The sequence below is a fragment of the Anneissia japonica genome, unplaced genomic scaffold, assembly GCF_011630105.1.
Source record: "Anneissia japonica isolate Jap-2015-1 unplaced genomic scaffold, ASM1163010v1 scaffold287767_len825999_cov190, whole genome shotgun sequence".
Lineage (NCBI taxonomy): Eukaryota > Metazoa > Echinodermata > Crinoidea > Comatulida > Comatulidae > Anneissia > Anneissia japonica.
In genome coordinates, this window is record NW_022707033.1 from 383,749 (window position 1) to 405,959 (window position 22,211).

The 22,211-nt window shown below is 34.1% G+C and overlaps 1 protein-coding gene across 3 annotated transcripts in view; it reads right to left on the reverse strand.

Moving 5' to 3' along the window:
• Window positions 1–22,211, reverse strand: part of LOC117106313 (histone-lysine N-methyltransferase, H3 lysine-79 specific-like) — a 46,612-nt gene that overhangs the window by 14,776 nt on the left and 9,625 nt on the right. For 2 of the 3 annotated variants that reach the window (XR_004445044.1, XM_033247684.1), the window contains exons 4-14: window positions 9,265–9,328; window positions 6,619–6,756; window positions 6,065–6,155; window positions 5,380–5,474; window positions 4,597–4,764; window positions 3,928–4,027; window positions 3,101–3,207; window positions 2,680–2,721; window positions 2,045–2,296; window positions 921–989; window positions 232–385 (exon numbers count right to left, since the gene is read on the reverse strand). Coding sequence is in view for 2 of the 3 variants with exons in the window: in XM_033247684.1 (XP_033103575.1) it covers window positions 232–385; window positions 921–989; window positions 2,045–2,296; window positions 2,680–2,721; window positions 3,101–3,207; window positions 3,928–4,027; window positions 4,597–4,764; window positions 5,380–5,474; window positions 6,065–6,155; window positions 6,619–6,756; window positions 9,265–9,328 (1,280 nt within the window). In the remaining variant the exon portion in view is untranslated. The remainder of the gene's footprint in view (window positions 1–231; window positions 386–920; window positions 990–2,044; window positions 2,297–2,679; window positions 2,722–3,100; window positions 3,208–3,927; window positions 4,028–4,596; window positions 4,765–5,379; window positions 5,475–6,064; window positions 6,156–6,618; window positions 6,757–9,264; window positions 9,329–22,211) is intronic. The other variant, XM_033247685.1, reaches the window with a different exon arrangement.

Here is a 22,211-nt window from a genome sequence, read left to right on the forward strand (position 1 = left end):
GGTAAATAATCGAGCTCTCGTTTCACCCACTTCTGGATCACCACTGAACTAAAATTTTTCTCTCTTTTTTATTTTTCGGCTTGACTGACAGGGAGCACGGGCCCTCATGGGCCCCCCCACTGGATCCGCCACTAAGCAGAGTTGATTCGTCGGCAGACAGTCGTATGTTGCAGTCAGTGCCTAGCTTAACAACTACCGGTGCAAATGATGGTCCTTTAGCACACACTTTACCTTTCTTTCGATCGGGAGGGGACTGGCTCAAAGAGACAGTGTGTTGGTGTAACAAGTCCAGGCCAGTGCAAGTTGCTGAAGACGGTTTGTGCTTCTTCTTGGACTGGGTTGTCACACCTTGTTCTTTTCGTGGACGCCCACGGCCTCGGCCATTCTGAAACGTGAATAAGAATTTAATCATCATATACAATTTTTCTATTTGGATAAGTGTTTATTACTGGAAAACAGAATACATAAAATATGTATCTCCTATAGAATATATAGCGAGTCAATGATTTGTGAGTGATGTATAATGAAATGATGTAATGTAAATGTGTTTGGTGAAGAATGAAGCACAAAGGTTTATATAATGTAATGGAATTTAATTGAATTTATATATCGTTTTAAGTCTCAAAGCGCTCGAGGTTTGGATTAGCTTGTACAATAACTGGCTTCTCCCTTAAGTGTCTCTTCCTGTCTGAGCTACCCTGTAAACCAATACCAGCTATCTTTTGGCTGTCCACAACAGGGGCTGTATGGACAAATAAACCGAAGTAACCCTCTACTCATCTTGAAAGATATAATAGGTTCTTCAAAGTGCACATGAGCCAAATTGTGTACATTGTAGTTCAATAGGAATGTAGCCCAACAGGAAGGCAGTTCGTTCCCAACCTCATTGTTGGGAGTTTGATGGCTGCATACCTACTTACCTGTTTCTTTTGCTGTTTCTTTTTCTTCAGCTTCTTCCTTCTCAGTCTATCATCTTCAATATCTGTGTCCTGTGAAATAAAAATATACAATTATTATTAGTGGTTCATCTACAAGAATATCATTACTATGTCCAGTCGAATGGCCGAGCGGTTAAGGCAGGGGTGTCGCAACCTATAGGCACTGGTTCAAGTGGTGGAACAAGTCTTCTAGGATTATAAACTGTAGGCCCAATGTACACAATTGGCTCCTGTATATATTTTGAGACGAGTAGAGGGTTACCCTGCTCTACTGGTCCATACAGCCCCCGTTGTGCTGTGGTTATGGATCCTAAGAGCCTTTGAAGGATATACCTTCATAAACTTGTGAGTAACTTGCCTTTTATTTTTGAGAGTCAAATTATAAAGTGATTTTGTATTTTTATTTATTTCTTTATACTGGGGCCAAGCTAATGGCACAAGAATGAAGCTCTCAACAGCTTTCTTCAACAGCGGTATGGATGTTAAGGAAGCAAACTCGAGGATACCATTGTGTCAGATGTATGAAGATATGTATACAAAGAAAAATAAGTATTTGATATTTTATAGAATAGTTGGTGTTAATCAACGAAAAATGAAGGACTTTAAGAGAAGTAAAAACTGATAACAAAAACTGATGCAAGTTAAATGAGCACAAAAATGAAAAAATAAAACTCAATGAAGACAAACACGTCGAAGAAATATATTATTACTTTGTTGTTAGGCAAAAACTTTAAAGGTATTATAATAGAAAAATGATTTAGGGTGTTAATAACGGTCTCGTTCGGTACAGAACCGTAACGATGATGGTAGAATGTTTGCAGCCGCTTTTTTGAACTTGATCATGAGAACAATCTCACATTTATTTTTTAAAGAATGCTCAATGAAGAAACCTTTGTGAATAAAAGAAGGATGTACAGAAGTGTTCACAAATGTTTCAATGCCGTATTGCAAATGTGAGCAAAACAAACAAATCAACTGATGACAACAAAAACAATGCGGTGACAGGACTAAAAACAAACAATAAAAAAAACAAAAGCATAATCTAATGGCAAAAAAAGAAGAAAAAATAAAAATGGGAAAATCGGATACTTTTTTCCCTATACAACCTTCTGTGATTTGGACGATACATTCTTTGATATTTTCTGAGCGGCTTTTTTACTAGAGTGTTTTTCATGCATCGTTTTATTTACATTTTCCTTTCCATCACATGTTATCTCGGTCCACTGGCGACGTGTGGTTGGACCACCACTCATCGACTCATTCTCGCTGGATTGACTGAAGTCGATGCTTTTCGCCACATTGAATTCATCCTTTTCTCTTCTTTTTAAACTTGTTCGATACTTTTGGTATTCCTCCTCCTGGTAAACAAAACAATAAATTATATTATTAAATAATAAATTGGCTTATTAATTAATTAAATCAAATGGAGATTTGTTTAGGTATATTTAGTGCAACATACAGAATTTGACAATAGAATAAATACTAACGGTCATAGGTAGGACATATGTGCTGTAGGAGGAAAAACAACAACTTTTTAAACATAGATGGTTGATTGCAGACTTGAATTGTATTAAATAAGCCACAAATTCATCATCATCCTGTATAGAATGAATGTTGTGAAGTTAATAAACCAGGTCTAAACTAAGTGGTTTAAGAAGTTGAGTTGTTTTAGTTGAGGATTTGGGAAATCGACAACGCTAAAGTTCTACTTCTACATTGACTTAAATACTATTATACTTACACGGACTTGAGGATCTGTTAAACTTTTGAAATACCTTTCTAACTGAAAACCAGAAGAGAGTGGGCTTACATTAAAATTCAAGTAAATACACAAAATGAAACATTCATTTATGCATTCTGATACATTCAAATCATAATACTTAATACATTGCTTATACTTAATAATTAAAATACAAGTTTTAAAATAGAGAGATAAGTAACATATTTACAGTATGTAGAAACTTGCTACATATTTCCAATTTTCTTTTTAAAGCGCTGTTCAGGCTATCAAATCTTATTTCACAAAAACATGTGATATGCCTAAATATGGTCATGATGACATCACATCATGAACATATATAGGCACATCATGACTATATATGGGCATACAACAGTTTTTTTTGTCCAATAAAATTTGATAGTATGAACAGAGCTTTACTTACGATTGTTCTGTCAATTGTGTGTAGGAAATAGGAGACAGGTTTGCCAGTCCATGACACAGAGCCTCTTAGAGGTGAAAGTTCAACCACACGCATAATGCTACCAATATCTGAAATGCGAGAAACTTTGTCAATTATCATAAGAACATAGCGCAACAAGAGTGTTCTTTTCTATTATGGGGGCATTCTCATGAGTGGGAAATTGATAACCTAAGTTTGCAAATCTAGCAGAAGACTTATTGTTAATTAAATTTACAGGTCTTCCTCCAATTGAAGACCAGGATCAGGGTTTCCATGGTCTTTAGCAGCTTTGGTCTCTAATTAGAATAATAAACATAAAAGACAAAGTGGTCTTTAAATGTAGGGGTCTTAAATTAGAGGGAGGCCTGTATTTATTTTCCACATTCATTATAGACTCATGTACCATGCCTTATTAAGGCAATGGTGACCATGAATCTCAACACATCCCCTTGGTTTTTGCCTAATATCATTCAGGGATATCTCAACCTTGCAAACAAGCTCTTTACATATGTTGCATTTTGTATTCCTGCCTCTTTCCTTAAATCTTTCTATATACTGCTGCTATATTTTTTATCACTCATTTAAAGCCAAAAAAGTTCACTTTTTCATCAACTTGGCATTCATCAATTTTCCACTCCCTCTAAGACCTTGTAATTTGATGTACAACTTGGTCATATGACATTTTTATTGTCTGCTGTAGGAATTACATTTCAACAGCCTTCAGTTTTTCAAAACATTTACAGTATTTAAATCATTCACCATTCTGATACGCAAGTCAGAATCATTCACATAAATTTCGAGAATCTTACCACTAAGGTTGCGATCTGTTATTCTGAAATTAAGCGGGCAGAATGCCTTCGAGGAGACTACAACAGCACCTTCTTTCATGTTGGCAAATCTTTCTTTCAACTGTTGAGAAGAGGGGGAAAAAAGGAATATCATTAGTAGTAAAGTGTTTTCATATTGTACAAATTACATCACTAGTACTATCTAAGTGTTTTCTGACATAAAGATAAATAATGAAACAACATTTTTGAATTTCATAACTTTTATAGGCATTATTATTATTATAGGCATCTGACATCCTTGCCATTACTATGGCCTTCATCAGTAACATTGATATACTAAAATTATTATTTTTTGGAAAAAAACATTATCTTGATTTGAAGCCAAGTAAATCTAGGCTAAGCCAAGGTGAGCCTTTTAACATGGCCTTATAGCTCAGTTGGTAGAGTAACCAAATGGTAATCTTGTCTTGGGCCCCAAGGGGCTATCTGTTTTTCACTTTATAGAATTTGGTTATACTGTTTTCAATTGATAAACATTATCCTCATCTCTAAGACGTTAGAATTTAGTTGATACTATTTCTTTTCATATTGACAAGTATTTGAGTATCAGATTTCATAGGGTGGGGCGTAGAGGAACAGCACATTACTGAACTACTTCCTCAAAGGTAAGTGATGTCATGTCCCACTTACTTGATGATCCACACTTGGTCCGAAGGCGAAGTTATTCACAAACACCACTGAAGCTTTGGCAACTCGATCAATCATATCATCGTTAAGGAAGTCTCCTTTCTCGACCATAAACGGGCTGTAGTCCTTGCCATACCACTTCATCCAGCGTCTGAACTCAACTTGCATTTTCTTTAAAAATAATAACAATAAACACGATAACGAACTAGCTCAGTCGGCTAATCTGGTGGTAGCCGCTGTGTGTGCGCTGAACCGTGGAGATCTCTAGGTTCCCGGTTCAATTCCCATCGCTGCCTCTCCTTGTGTTTCAGCTAGAGGGCTGAAATACAAGTTACAATAGCGCACCGTCTTTCGGATGAGACGTTTAAGCCGTTGGCCCCGTGTACATTATGGTCCATGTGCACGTTAAAGAACGCAGTACACTCTTCGGAAAAGAGTTGGGGATTGTCTCCCGGTGTACTGCCCAATCACCACCAGACAGACCCCACTGGAAATAAGTCTTCTTCTAGACTTTCGTGGGCTATCCTTGGTGTTTACACCGAATAAATCCAATCCAATCCAATGGCTCTATTTCATACAATGTGCGATATAAATCACTATTATGAAAATCTCCATTACTGTACATAATTTGCTATAAATTTATAACTTGATTAAAATAGATCACTATAGATTATTTAAACTGCGAATTAAATATTTAGCATGAATTACATAAATATACAATATTACTGTTAAATATGTAAATAAATATGTATTATCTAAATGACTGAGCAATATGCAAATACTCACTTCTGCATATTCAGCAGGTACATCAGCTTTTTCTATACCATAAGCCAGCTTGCAGTTAGTAGCTGAAGCCACCTGGAGAACCACCTGGCTCACTCCTGTTGTCAGAGAAAAGAGATAAATATATAAAGGAGAGAGAAAGTAACACTGCATAAGGACATTTGCATGTAGTACGATAGTATGGGTTAATTTTATATACAGTTACAAATAAAATAATAACCTCATCTAATAAGAAGATGCTGATGCGTAATGATAATGGTATGATAAGTGTAGAGTAGGTTTGCTGGGCTCCAGTAGGTTCCACCTTGGATAAGTGTAGGCTCTACTACTACCGTACACTGTTAAGGTGGCGATGCCGGCTCAAGTAAGGGAGTTGCGACTTTTAGGTAAAAAAACCTTAAACTAATTCAAAGCCTTGAACTACAGTTTTGTGAGGGTTGTGGTGGGTTGCATCCCCCTCAAATGCCCCATTCAGGAATGCACTGAAGGATACAGCTGTCACTGCTTTCAGTGGTAATCTGTTTCAATCTTGCTCAGGAACTTGAAGGTATTACTATTGCCTGGACTGGGATGATATTTCAAGGGATGATTTGACAAAATAAATGCTACTGTAGAATCTATATCAAATTGAGATAAACCAGGACCTTATGAAGTGTAAATGACTTAAATAAAGAGATTAATAACTTACCACTTCCAAGGTCAATAAAGTTATCTTCTGGGTTTAGATTTACCTCCTCAATCATCTGGGCTACAAGATCATATGAAGTTTCGCCATAGACCTGTTGGTTATGTATTTATTTTTTAGGGAAAGTAAATAAAAATGTACCAGTTAAAATGAGGTTCTCACTTCAAATAATGTAGAATGTCAATTGGTGATAAATCAAAATTTGAAACCAATAGTAGTTAAAATGGTAAACACCTTACTTTTGATACATAAGATACATTATGAGCTACAGTACAATGTAAATCTAATAAAAATTTTTAAGGTGCTGATAATTGTAAAACTGAGTGAAAGTAAAATATTGAACATGATACCAAAAGAAATGTTGAAAATATGCTCATGAAGATAATGACTATGATTCTGATGATGATGAAAATAATAATGATGATGATACTGATGATAGTTGGTGATAACAATAATGATGGTTATGGCGACAATGATGCTGGGTGATAGTGATGAGTGATAATGAATGACCTACAACTTTTAAACAGCTTACAATTTGGGTATAATCATGCACATACCTCAGGTGAGAAAGGTTCATAGCAGTTAAGTTTGTCTGGATCCACAATGGCATGGTTGTATACCTGTTGTAGAATATGTTTCAGGAGATCTGTTGATGCACGTTTAGGGGGCAAGTTAGCACATGTAGTCCCTTTCCTCTGTCAAAATCAACATATAAATTATAATTTTAAAAAATCATCATATTTTATTTTACACAATGAAAATTGATTAAATACCATTTTTTTTATTTCTAAAAAAATTTGGCTTTCACCCACAGTATGTCCTGAAATTTGAATGTCTATAAATTGTTATAAAAACTCAGTAAATAATATATTTATAAATTTGCATACAATGATTTACAAATTAGAAAAAACACGAAGATGGATATGATAACACAAAGGTTAAGTGGGAGGGCTAGATAATAAAGTAAGGGGGCACTAGCTGACAAAATAAGGTGGTATGAGTGATTTTTAACTACTTCATAGTTAAATATTTTTGCTTCAAAATTTTCAGTGGGGGAGACTTGAAGGGTGCAAACTTTTTTTTGGGAAGCCATTCACTCCCACGCACCATCCCCCTAGAAACGCTACTGATAATATACACTTATAATAATAATACCTGATATAATTACTGGAGAATATACTGTACTGTATGGTGTATAAATATATATCACAATATTTGATTATGACATTCCTGATGATGACATAATTAATGTCGAAATATTGAATCCCAACACGATGGCGTGTATTTCAATACTTGGAGTATGTATTATACTTTCTAATATTTGATTAGGTACTATTATTTAATCACTGAACTGTGAACTTTGGCATGTCATCCATATTGTTTTTATTATTATGGTTTTGTACAATAATGTTCCCAGGCTATACTTTGAAAGGAGGAAATGGTTTTGAATCCTGATGATTAGCTAGACAACTGTAGTATAAACATTACATTATCCTAGAGAGGAACTTCAAATAGTTTTACTTTAGCATTAAGAAAAACAAAAACTTTAACTTTCATTTTCTGTATAACAAATAAAATATTCATTCATCCATGTTCTCACCATTAGTATTCGCTGAACTAAAGGAACCTTACACTTCATTAACACCACACTATTAGTATTAGCAATACCTATGACATGCTTCCTAGTGTTGCCTGTACTTGGAACATAGTAATCTCGTCATGTCCAGGAGCCAATGTTAAATAAAGTCACTAGCATGAAACATAATTTCAGGTAAACCATTAATAATGGACATGAGAGTAGCTAATGTGTGTACATTAGATACACTACACTTATGTTTATGATTATAAGCAAAGGTCAATTTTGTACAGGATCTCAAAATAAAAAAAACAATAATTATATAATTTTGTTTTTTCAAAACCATTATGCAAATTCCTACAATAACATTCAGCCTTGTTTTGTGTTAATCCTCATAAAAAAAAAAGTGTTTATTTCATTTCTTTATTCTGTTCTGAATATGAACCTAAAGCAAAGACGATAAGAAACATCATATTCAAGGGATAAAAAACACAACAAAGTACTGAAATTGGCAACTTATTTCCATTGTGGTCCTTACGTAGTAAAAAACACAGATACAGTAAAAATACGACCAAATAAAAAAGTAAATAAACATCTCTAATGGAGAGTGGTAATCTACTCCATGTATTTTCATAGTCATCAGTACAGTTGATCCAGTGTTTACTCTGTGCCAGATGTTTTATTAGCAATGATTTGTCTGACCTTTGTCCTCATTCTAAGCACTGACCTTATTCTATAAATATTAGTAATTAGGCTATGGTCAAGGGCAGTCAGCTATATCAGTGCTAAGCTGAAGTGTAGTAACATGTGTGTATCTTTATCTTTATACATACATTTTCATGCATGCACACATTATTTTAATGACAAATTTTTTATTGGCCATTTACTTTTACATTTCATATTGTTATTCTCACACAATACAGATAAAAAAAAAATTTAAATTTATTTATATACAATATTGTCTTTGTTTCAGATATGAAGCAATTCTTTCCCATGTAATCAGCACAAGATCAGCCACCCCATCAGGTAGCTATTGTTAAAACTCCTGGGTGGAGTGAAGCAATGCAGACAAATGGGGGATTGAAACCAAGGCAATTCAACAAAAGGACGCACATCTCGGGACATCAAAGAATATAACTCTGGCATCGACATTCTACGCACCTCGCGCCGCTACACGCTATTGTCACAAAAACCATAGCAAAAAATACCATAACTAACCGTTATAAAAATCATAAATTTTCATTTGCTATAACTTTTCATTTTGTTTTGTCAACTTTCACAAATGAAATTGAAGCACTTAACAAGCTGATGGTCAAACGAAATCAGATGTAACAGACACTGCGAAGTACCCAAAATTAATAAAATAGTAACTAACACCATAAAACGTATGGCACGCTAAGACTAATAATTGACGGCTGTACTCACAACTAGTACAGATCAAAGGACTGTACGCACTCGCTAGGTTCGCGAGCTGAGATGAGCGTCCTTTTGTTGAATTGCCGTGTTGAAAGAAACCCACACCTTGAGGATGGGAAACCAATCCGTTCCCATTGCGCCAAAATACAGTACTTCTACAATTTAAGACTACAAGAAAAGACTTCTTCCCCATTTATTATAGGAAACTTACCAATTGAAGGATAGCATCAATGGCACGGTTATAGCGTTCACAGAGGCTGTGCATACTCTCATAGCTGTGGAAGACATCAAGAAAAACTATCATCAATGTATGTAAAATCAGTATTGTCTTATTCAACAATGCAAAGTAGTACTCATCTAAACTTTTTTTAAAGAGGAAGGAGCCCCTCAATCCTGTTTTTAAAATGGCCATCAGCTTTTTCAGATCAAAGCGATGTGGTGGGAATGATCCCTTGTATGTTGTTACTTGATTAAAATAATTAAAATAATAGACTATTTATTAAATCATCATCATTATCATCATCATTATCATCATCATAATCCTTTGGCTGCTGGCAACATACTTTGGGCAAGCAGGGCAGAGGCGCTGTCTGCCATTGCGCTACCAAAATGTCACGTATACAAGTTTGGTATTTTGTGATAGGGCGACTGAAAATGCAAGTGGCAACAGCAAACCTATTTGTTGGATGGATGGGGGTCATTCTCGCTTAACTTTACAGTACTGCAGATTCACCACAAAATCCATATCAACATTTTTTGGCTATTTCTTGCTCATATCATAATCTATTAACTATAATTATCCCTCTTAAAATCTCCTTATTTGGGAATATCAAGGAGACATTTGACCTTTTGTGCCATTTATAAATAAATAATCTCATGAAAGATAAAAATTGAATTGGTATACACAATGAGCTATCAGCTATTTTAGGAATTATTATCACAGGACCTGTACTGTGTACTACTGTATACCATACACCACCATAGGAGGGGATTATAAAAATGAACAAGTCTGAACAAATGAATAAATAAGCCATATTTGATATCTAATAGATTATCAATATTACTGTAAGTCCTGTGACTATGATCATTTACTAATGTACTTTCAGACGAAATTTGCATGTTGTATCTATTTATAGATTAGAAAAAAAGCATGGAGTTCACAGATGAGGGGATATAGTACCAACTGCCCCACATCTGCAACATAATAATAATACTCAAAATTTTGTTTGCACCGGTATCCGTCTGAAAAGATGCTCATGGCGTATCGACACAAACAGTATCCTTTGAACTCCTGAGAGGAGGAAGAGGGGCCCATGCCACTGTTCTCACTGCAAGTGTTAAATCAACATTTTATGAGAGTTGTAACAGTGTTTGTATAGGTTAAATTTTATGGATTTATTTTTGTGATGAATCATAACTCCTGAGAGGAGAAAGGGTGCCATGTCTCGGGGCCCATATGTCTGTTCCCACTGCAAGTGTTACTGATTATCAAACACCAGATAATAATAGCATAGAAATAGAAGCAAACAACATCATTTCACATAAGTACTGTAATCAACATTTTATGAGTTATAACAGTGTACGTATAGGTTAAATTTTATGGATTTATTATTGTGATGTATCATAATACAATAAGTTTGATACAAATTTTGTATTGTTCCATTGATAAGGCAGTACACTTATCGGAAAAGAGTAGGGGATTGTCCCCCGGTGTACTGCCCAATCACCACCAGAAGGACCCAACTGGAAATAAGTCTTCTTCTAAACTTTCGTGGGCTATCCTTGGTGTTTACACCGAATAAATCCAATCCAATCCAACTACCATATATAATTTCAACTCCACACTATACTGTACCAGTTCAAAATGTTCAATACATTTTATTTTTATACATTTTTATTCAGTTCATAAAGCATATTTCTTGCCACCAATCATTTCCAATTTAAATATGATGTTAAATAGTTTCCCAGGTGGTTTTCAAAAATAACTACACTCCCTAGCCTCATAACAATAATGGCTACAGTAACTTTACAGAGCTCCACATATTCATCCTGTAAGTAATTAGCAAGTGACATGCTGTGGGCTTCGATGCGAGACATTTTTTTTTAAACCTCCCTAGAAACAACAATTATTTCCTATGATTTCACTGAGGAAGGGGGAAGGAGGCAATAATTAGACATAATAACCAATTAGCAAAAAAAAGGATGTAAAATTTTGGAATTTGCATTTGCAGTATTAATCATTCATTAAAACTTGCTTAATTCAAATTTAATAATACATATTATTTTCCAAAAGGAAAGTGGCATAAATTAAAAGGCAATTTGTTCTTCCTTGTCAAGTATAAAAATATGCCTTCTTTAACCTGTAATATTAATAACAATGAGAAGATTGGTCCAATAATATATGACTACACATCACATGGCTACTGTATATATTGTGTTAATGGTTCAAATCGCACCTACACACCTTTTTTTTTAGATTGTAATGTATCAAAGCCTATAATACAGATGAATATCCACATTCAAGACAACAAAACCAACTGCAATATCAACAGTGTGCCTCACAAAGAAACTTGGGTAGGGTCCCAATTATTAACAGGGTTGATCACCCTTGCTTAACATGCTATTACAGTGCATCCTTCTAATTCAGAGACCCCACTAATTCGAGACCATTTTTCCGAAGGCCCAAATAACAATCTTCAACCTTTTAACACAAAGTTAGTCCCCGAGATCACCCCAAATTTTGAGGTCCCAAAGGTGTTCTTGAATTGGAGGGCGAACTGTACCTATAATACAGTACAATATCTCGAGTACAACTTTATACATTCTAGTGTCCACCTATCTACAATGATTACTTGTTAAATACTTAATACTTTTTGGTAAACACATACCAATGTCGACTATGCATATTAGATTATGCTACAATTTTCATAAACAAATACTCAATACAGGGGTTTATTAATATTAGATCAAAATTATTATATTATTTGACCTGATCCTGATCCCATTAAGCTAGCTGAAAGCTAATAAAATCACTCACCAACTGCAGAATTGTCAGGGTAGCTACTATAAATCACAAGCCTTATGACTGCACTAGATTTAATTCATAATTACAAATAATGCAAGGAACCATCACACAAATACTAAAGAACACTATATTCTTCTTATACTGAATTGATCCCAAAATAGGTACAGAATTATATAAAGATGATAAAGTAGTTGTATTAAATATCACGATATATTAGTTCACTCTTTATTCAATAAAAAAAAAAGAACAATAATACAGTTAACAATAAAATGAGTAATAATAATAAAGTAATAAGATATTACAATAATAAGATTTTATTAAAAAGCTATGCCATGTATAAAAGCAAGTTTATACAGTAGATTCTGAAAATGATCATTTTAAAAAGGCTGCATCTAAAATTCATTCAATTTGAATTTAACATTCAATTTGAATTTAACATTAAATAACAACTGACCCATAAATGCACTATGAACATGAATCATTAATGCTTACGTCATGAATGAACTTAAGGTGGCTATTAAGTACAGACATCATTACTGTGACGAATGTATAAGCATCAACCGAATCATGAGATCAGCTGATGACACTCGCCACCATGGTTACCACAGTAACAGATTCCTGGTACAATACTATAACTCTTATGTGGGTGGATTTACGCCATCTGATGCGTGTTTGATGATTACCAATTACATCATTTGTGCTTTTTTTCACCCTAAATGTATTTTTTATGTTTTAATTTCCATGTGATTTTTTTACAACAGTTTTGGAAGATGAAGTTAGAATACTGTAGTAGTAGAATATGTGGAGCAGTTAATATGTCCCTTTCTCTTCATTCATGTACTGTATGAATACTGTTTACTTATAGTTCATCTGATGAAGCTAGCAAAAGTGTTTCAATAAATTTGGTTTGTCAAAAGAAGGTGCTACTGAAAATAGTTTATGTATTTCATATTACTGACTAAGGCCAAAAAAAAAAATAGTTTGCTTGCCCTCCTCCACCTGCCTCTAATTCACTGAAACAAATAGGTGTGGAAGAACAAAAAAAACTTAATTTTTATTTTTTAAGCTTTTTTCCTTTACAAATAAAAAAAAAATGAGTGAATTTTTTGTTTTTTGCCAGATGCCCTACAAATTAGTCTAAAGTTGTCTGATGAAAGATATTGCCATTCTAGACCTCTGCGGGTTATTTTTATTCCATTTGATGATTTAAAAAAAAAATAAAAAAATAAAAATGTTTTCCACCTGCTCCTATTTATCATTCTGAAAAAAAAGAAGGGCAAACAAACAATTAATTTCATTTGGCCTAGTACAGCTTCAACTTTATAATTCATTCATGGTATTTTACCTTTTAAATAAATCATAGGGTAAAGATACCGTATAGTTTATATGTCTGCTGCATAAGCAGATATAGGCAATACTCATAGTAAAAAAAGTAATGATGTACAAAATAATGAATGACTTGACTCCCCATTATTTAAGAATTAAATTTTCACAAAGGCAATCAGCATATAATACTAGATCTACAAATAACCTATACATAGATAAACCTAATACAGAGTATAAAAAAAAGAGTTTGGCATATCGTGGTGCTTACTTGTGGAACAATATTGATGAGACCTCAAAAAATAGTACCACTCTTAAAATTTTTAAAAAGTTAATTTCAACATAATTTTTTAAGCGTACAGTTTTTTTTTGGTATCTTTGTATCTAGTATCTTTGTTTCTTCCTTATCTATTATTTGTATTTGTAAGTAGTTCTTGTTTGATTTCATGATCTGATACCATATGTTAAAGGTACATATACGGCCTCATTTAAGAACACCTCCTTGGTGAACGAGCTTCCGTTGTAAAAGAAAGATCTTATTATTATTATTATTATTATTATATAGTCACAGGTCTAAAATAGTGATAATTTAGGTGTATTGCTAAACCCTGCAAACCTCCAAAAAAAAACAGTGCAAACCCCATCCAAACCTTGTGATAGTGATTGAATCATGTAGTATAGGACACACTTGGTATCTCAGTAAAAAAAAAGGGGGTGGGGACAGTCCCAAATTTTTTTAAATGGAAAAAGAAATAGAAAATTATGTTCAAATTTAAGTCTGAGAGTGCAATTTCCAGCTACCTAGGTGTCATAATAATAAATGTTCTTACTTCAGCCCCCAACCTTGGTGGGCCTGAAGTGGTCTAGACTAGAAATCTGTGAAAGTCCCTCCTTGGCCCTCTATTTCAAATTCCTTGATCCGCCACTGCAGATCTCCTGGAACTTCTTCCAAATACTGTATGTTAGAATTTTACAGGGAAAAGATTATCGTTGAGTGGGTAGCTTTTACCAAGTAATACCTGGCTATGCTCCAACACTGTATTTTATCAATGGAAGTATATCGAATATAGTGGAGGAAATACTTTGATGCAAGTAAATATATTTACCAAGAATGTGGTAATGACTCATGAATGTTATAGCCAAGACAATGTGGAATCACATGACTTTGGACATGATTAATCTTAGATCCTGTATTTTATCCAAGTAACTTCCATGATTTTAACACACTAAACTAAATGTTCGTCATTTTAAAAATTGAAATTTTTTTCATGGTACTGTACCAAACAATTGATGACCGATATTTGTAATTATATTGCTGGAATTTTCTGGGCTTGGAAGATTATAATAAAATTCATATTTTTTAATCATGCAAGAAGATTGTTAAGGACCTATAAAAAATATTAGTTTATCACCCTATCTGGGCAGGAAAAGTGATGAGGGAGGGAGGCTTTTTTTAATTTTTTATTTTGCTAAAGTCAAATAATACCCTTGGTTTGTTTGCTGGTGCATTGATATTCAAAGTAAAACATGATTTAGATAATGCAAACAATATCTACTAACTATTTAATAAAATAAATAAAAAAAAAATTTTTAAATTTAAAAAAAATTATTTAAAATTTGTTTTGTTTTTTTTTTCTCAAAAAAATTTTGTTTTCCAATACCATAGAAGACATGCGCGTGGGGGTGATAAACTAATAATTTTTTTATTGGGCCTAATGAAGTTGTTTATTAATTTTTCATTAATTCGTTTTGTAAAGTAGTTGGTCAGAGCTAATCATACCTGTACTATACTTAATATATTTTGTCATTAAACAACCTAGAGCTTTATTAGAATAACTATTAATTTGTTTAACATACAGTGTATCAGTATAATCCTGCTTTCATTTATAGTAATTTAATACAGCAGTCCTTGGAATCTTGGGTGATATCATGAATATTCATAGACTACTAATTAATCATAAATATTTATGCATGAAGGAAAAACACAAGGTCATATATTGAAGATGACAAGGTCAAAGCAAACAAGTCACATTAGTATTCTTTTTCTGTAAAATCAATTAAACACATCCACATTTAATGTGAAATTCCTCCTTCCTACGACAGGAAATAGTTCTAATAGATCCAAATTGCATCATTAAAATTTGCTTTTTATTACAAACCCAGCAAAACAGGTGATGAAAGAAGATTCAAAACAGGAACAACCCTACAAGTCTAATAATAATGACATATTTTGTTTCCACAAGCTTTCATCACTACAGTGGCTCTTTCAGGTGATATATGGCAGAAAAATCAATCTATTTATATAGTGCAGGATATAAATAGATCACAGAGAGAAGTAACAGTATGTGGTTTTTAATGAATAAACAATATGAAAATTAAATATAAACAAGGCAAGCTATAGAGCTAGCACAATGAATAATTTATTATAATTGCCATAGAAAATGGTACAAGCACAAGAACAATAAGTCCAGCAAATAAATAATAAAGGAACATTATTATAGCAAATGATAGTAATTATATACAAAACAGTATAGTAGTACACACTGAATACACAAATATACCTTAGTGCATATCACTTAAAGCAATAGTAGCAATGAAAGCTTGTGGTATAAATAAGGTATGCCATTAATATACTGTATTTGTATTGTAGATTATATCATCAAATAATATTAATGGATACTTGTTCAACTGTTTAACACGTCATTCATTGTTAAATTCACTACTTGCTACAATTGGGCGTCGTGACGTGCCAAAAATTGTGACGTGCAGTAACAGCATCGTCTAAATCAACTGCCTGCTGTACTGTACTGTAGCTAATAATGTACAGTACAGTATATGACAAAAATAGGTTAATGAATTCGAAATTCCCTAATTTTATTCAGTGCATGGAGCCATTCGTGAGATGTAATAATGTATGTGCCTAATGTACAAACCAAATCTTTTGTATTATTGCCTATCAAAATACAGAATCTGAACTGTATACAGAATTTTAATATCAGATTCTGTAATGAATGCAATTCTCTACTGGAAATATTGTGTATAAAATATATATTTTAAAATATTATCGTCACTGTTGATGCACGCATTTTGTGTCAGACGTTTGACAGAAAAGGAAGAAAGTAGCTGATAATATTGGAAATAAGAATAATTAAGAATTAATCAGATGATTGTCATGTGTGCGTTTTTTTTCCCTGGTGTTTTCCGGGCTATGCTCTATCTTCCTGGACGGATGATCTCTAGCGGGATGTATTCCTTTCCTTTATCAAGTTCCTCACCAAATTAAATTTCCAATGTAGTGATTCATATAATTCATACTATAAAAATTGATCCAAAAAATATTCTAAAAACCATTTTTGTGGTGCAATACTTAGTTTTGGTTGGTTTTCTGGCAGGTACAGGTATGGTGCTATGAGTTATGTACCAGCTGGGCATGTGCCCAAATACTGCGGGTGAACTAGCCTAACAAGTTAGCTGACCATTGCTTTGATTGTTTCATTGTACTGAATCTGCGTTATTTTTATTATTTTTAAAATTTACAAAATAAAAAATGAATAATATATAACATACTATAAGCAAAAGGCAATGATACGGCCAGTTAGGCTATCATAATTATTGTTCAGTGTACTGGGCTATTATTAGTGCAAGGCGCTATATAAATCTAAATAATGATTATTATTATTATTAATATTAAAAAAATTAAAACCATGATTAACAATGTATCTAAATATAAATTTTTCTTCCTACTCAACCAATAAGTAGCCTTGTATTGCATTCTATTAATTTTGAAAATCGTAAAAAGAAGCAAAAGAAGCATTGACAAGAAGTAAAAATCCTTTATCAATCAACATGAAACATTTCCTCCTACACAAGATTCATAGTGAGGCATTCACTAACTGTAGATATATTGCTAAAGCACCGGTCCATTATCATTTGACAGCCTACATGAACTCACAGTTCACCGTCTAACCAGTTAGCTATACAGTATATACCTGCCGTACGCATCGCTGCTCTTGTTCGTAACATTTTCCATTAATGTATAGTTCTGCAGAATTCTAATATTAGTCTATGGCTTCAGGAGTTAGTGATTGCCTGGGCAAAGCCAGACAGTCTCGGATCTCGCCGGTCATGTGTTTCCCCGCCAAACATTTCTTCAGATCATGTTATTTCTTTGTAGCAAATGCAAAAGTGTAGTCTGCTGTTGATTTATCATGGAGATGGGCGTGCAAACTTTTCAATTGAATTAAAAAAGCTTGAAAAAGATGACAAGAATGGACTTGAGGTGACTCACCCTGTAAACTAATCTGATTTAGCACTTCCTATATTCTGGGTTGTCAACTATAAAATATGAATTTTGACAAAACATTGGCCTACTTTTTTATGTACTTGAGTTGACAATGGTGGCACTAGCAAATGGCAAGGAAGCTTAAACCCCAAGTCACCCATGACTAGTCGGACCAAATTAATGAAAATAACTAGAAACTCCTAAACAGCTTAAATATCAAATCAGTTATTAACTTTCAATGATACACAAATCAAAAGACCATTTAATACTGTATCCACCAATTGGAATAGCCGAGTGGCAGGGCCGCAACAATGTACATCTGTACAATGGACACTGGTTCGATCAACACGCTCCCTATGATTCTGGGGGTTGAACAAGTTTTCTTGGATAAGGAATATAAATTGTAGGTCCAGTGCAGACAATTTGGCTAATGTGCAGTTTAAAGAACCCAGTACACCTTTCGAGTCGAATATGGGTTACTTGGTGAACTGGTCGATATAGCCCCTGTTGGGTAGAGAAGACTGCAGCTGGTATCAGTTTACTGGGTAGCTGAGACATAAAGTGAACTTTAGTGGAGAAGCAGGTTACTGTACGAGCTTGTCCACAAAGTGGCGGACTCGTGGAGTCCGTAGGATTGCCGTGGATCCAATGCCAGATGTCCCAAATTTGTTGTGGTCTAAAAGCATCCAAAACATAGAATCTCTTCCCTAAATCCCCTCCACGGATTTTAATCCCGAGTCCCTGGCCTGTGGCTTCTTGGTTCGGACCACATTGCCTGACATTTTGGACCCTGTGGATGCAAATTGTGGAGCCACAACTGCTTTAGTTGTACATAGCGTTTGAATTACAGTAGTTAAATACCGTAAGAGAAAGCCTGACTAGTCTACAGAAATTTTATGCCATTGTGCATTCCTTATCAAACTTATCAATAAATGTGTTTGCTAATAACTGTCTACTGTAATGTGTAAATAAGATAAGCACAGCTGATTATACACAATATTATGCTTTAAAAACATTTTATTGGAAAATGTGTAAAGTCCAAATACACAAAAAATCTGATAATATATATGTGGAAGATTAATAACATGCAAATTTTGTGTTAAAAATTATATTTTATGGGAATAAAAATAGTACCTAAATAAAAATCAGTAAATAGAAGACAAAAATAAATATAAATACATCATTTAAACATTATAAATAGAAAGTGGCTGGCTGTTTAACGTTTTAAATATGGTACAGTTGTGATATTTTGTAACTGGTTGCTGTAATTTTAATCGTTAAGAAAAAATTATAAACATAGATACGGTATTTATTAAAATACATAAATATCATAGTTCGATGATTTTATTAGTGTAAATAATAAAAATGTTATTTGTTATTATTTCAATTTGTATAAATAATGAATACAATTCTGAAGTATATCCTCCCTAACTGAACCACCCACTATACATACTGTACCCCCACTCCTCCTACATGTACAGTAATATAAATGGTCAACCTCATGCGAGTTATCTTGATTATGGAGAGTAATACATCAAGTATTTGCCCAATTTGTTGACCATTTAATTCAATATCAATACGACAGGGAGAAATAAATCCACTCTACAAAAATTATACTAGCTTATTTTGCACATAGCAATATCTACTGGGAAATGCTAAACTATATTCTCTATCCAGCGAAAACACCTTGAGGTCATAACCGCGACCTTTCAACTTACGATGTACAATATGTTTAGCTGACCTATATTAAGACTACAGTTGGCATGATAATGTACTGTAGAATGTAATGACTGATGCTAAATATAGATCAGATTTTTTTTTCTAACACGTCTCATTAGTAATCAAATGAGCATTGCATACAAATTTATTCTGCTGATCTGATAATTTAAAACATTATCATATTCACCACTACTGTACTTTCAACATGACAGGTATCACTTTCTGCTGCTATCAAAATAGTTTATTTTACAAAAAATAACCCCAAATATATTCTATTATTATAATTTAATAATAGCGATAATTATAAACTGAACAAATGTTATCAGGTTTAGTTAAATTATCAACAGTTGATAATAATGGCAAAAATAATGACAATTTTATTTTTTAATATAGTATAATAATAACAAAATAAAATAGAATTTCTACAGTACCTTTTGTGATATAAAGCATATTGTTGATTATTGTTTATATATTATCTATATTATTTAACATTAATATACTGTATATACTCGTGTATAAGATGATCCCCCCTCCCCCCCGTTTAGTTGTCGGAATTAATACATTTTGCTGCTTTTATGATCTTCTTTTACTGCATCTAGCTGGCTTAAAATCAGGTCAAATGTAGGGCCAATCTTCTCAATAATACAATCTTTTAAATGTTTATCAAAATCTTATTTCCCCACATTAATTGCAGTCATCCATACTAACAGTTAGTAGCTTCATTTCAATAGTAAATGTGTGTGTTTCAAATGATCCACACACAACGCAAACATGATTCAAAATAAAAAAATTTGTACGTGTTGCGCATATGGACAACCCCCTGTTTTTTTTAATCGTAATTTGCAATTTTAAGCCTTGCCTTGTATGTAAGAATATACGATAAGCCCTTGCTAACACACAAGTTAAACACAATGGAAACAATTTAATTATTAAAACTTACGAACATATTAAATGATAGAGAGTAAAAGGGATTTTCCCTAATGATTTCAGGAAATCTTGAAGATTCTGTTGTAGTTCCAGAACTAGACCTTCAGGTAAGTAATGTCTATGGGTGTGTATTTCACACATTACTTTCGGTATTATTTTCCTACAGTAGTAGTAAACGTACTTCGCAGGTTGGCAACCAATTCAAATTAGTGTACTCTAGAAAAACTGTGTAGCAAAACTACTACAAGGGAGGATCCCTGATTGGACCGACCAATTAGCTTAGCCTCTATTTCCGGGTTTTTTTCAGAAGAAGGGACTCATCTCTGCAGGTTCCGATCATCGAGCCCGGATACAAGTACATACAAGTACAATGAAAGCTGTCAGCGATAGGATGCAGCAATTTTATTGAATCCAGGGTTAACTTATATGCAGCTAAGTGTAATAAAATACTTGAAAATGCAGGCCTCGAATTTTACCGCGGCCACCGCCAACGGTACCCTCCCAGTTGGCCTTGGTGACCCTGAAAATGAAGCACGGAGATAGCCACTACTTGCCTGCCCTTTTGCAGCCTTGGCCTCGGTGCCCTCACGACGTTTAATATAGATCATTTGACATGTAAAATAAATCTAAATAAGAACGTTCAAATCTTTAAAGAAAACACGAAAGCCAAAAACGTAAGTCGCCTAGGTCTAGATAAGGTTGCAGTTGACAGGACATGACAGAATTACCATGTGTGTTGATACGAACTGTTTTTGCGGTTACTGTTGTGTGCGCATGCGTCTGACTCAAGCATAATTGCAGTAAACATGTGCTTGCTGTGCAGCTAGCTTTGGGTGATTTGACATCATCGCAACTCAAGCGTGTGAAATTAACCTACCGTACTCGCGCGAATAAGCGCCCGGGCGCTTAATATTTTTTGCACTTTCTGAGGGGCGCTTATTCAAACGGGGCGCTTATTTAAACGGGGTGCTTATGAAAACAGAGTGGAAATTGAGGGGGCGCTTATCCAAATAGATGAAAATCAAGGGTTCTTATGGGAAATTATTTTAATAATTAAAAATTCAAGAGGCACCTTTTGAATGAAAACAAGATTATACTGTATAAGGACATTACGAATGGTGGTTAGAAAAGATAATCGTCCAGAGAACATGGCTCATAACAAGAATGCATGAATATTTACATAACAGCAAAATAGCAGATGCAATTAGTGGTGGGTAGTGGTTAGCTTGTTGGCCTGGATGCAGGATCATTGTATTTTTCTTGAAAACTCAGATGAGAATGTGCTTAATTTCGAAAAAAAGAAAAAGAGGAGTAAGACTAGACATAGACAAATATGTAAAAAGATTAAAGTTGGAAATATACTGTCTGTCCAGGGATCGGAGCTCTCATCTGTCCAGGGATCGGAGCTCTCATCTGTCCAAGAGAAATATAATATCCTTATTTTGATATTGACTGAAGAAGAATGTGTTTCCAGTCAGTCAGCCAGTCAGTCAGTCAGTTTTCCACTCTACAGCTCAAATCATGCCAACAACCACAGTCCCAGGATTGATTGGATTATTGACTTGCTAAAAAGAAAATCTTATGAGAGGGCACTTATTCAAATTAGAAGGGGCGCTTATTCAAACGGGGCGCTTAAGGAAATTTTCATGTTAGGAGGGGCGGTTATTCGAGAGGGGCGCTTATTCAAACGGGGCGCTTATTCGCGCGAGTACGGTAATTGGTTGACACTCGGCTAATCTAGTTGATGATGGCCAGTTTAGAGGTGTGGCCTCCTCTCCGATGACGATGCACTGAGCAACAGCAGGAGGTATTGAACTTCTCGAACTTTGAGTGTTTTGCTTACGATCGCTGACCGCCCGCAAAAAACTAAAAGTATATTCCA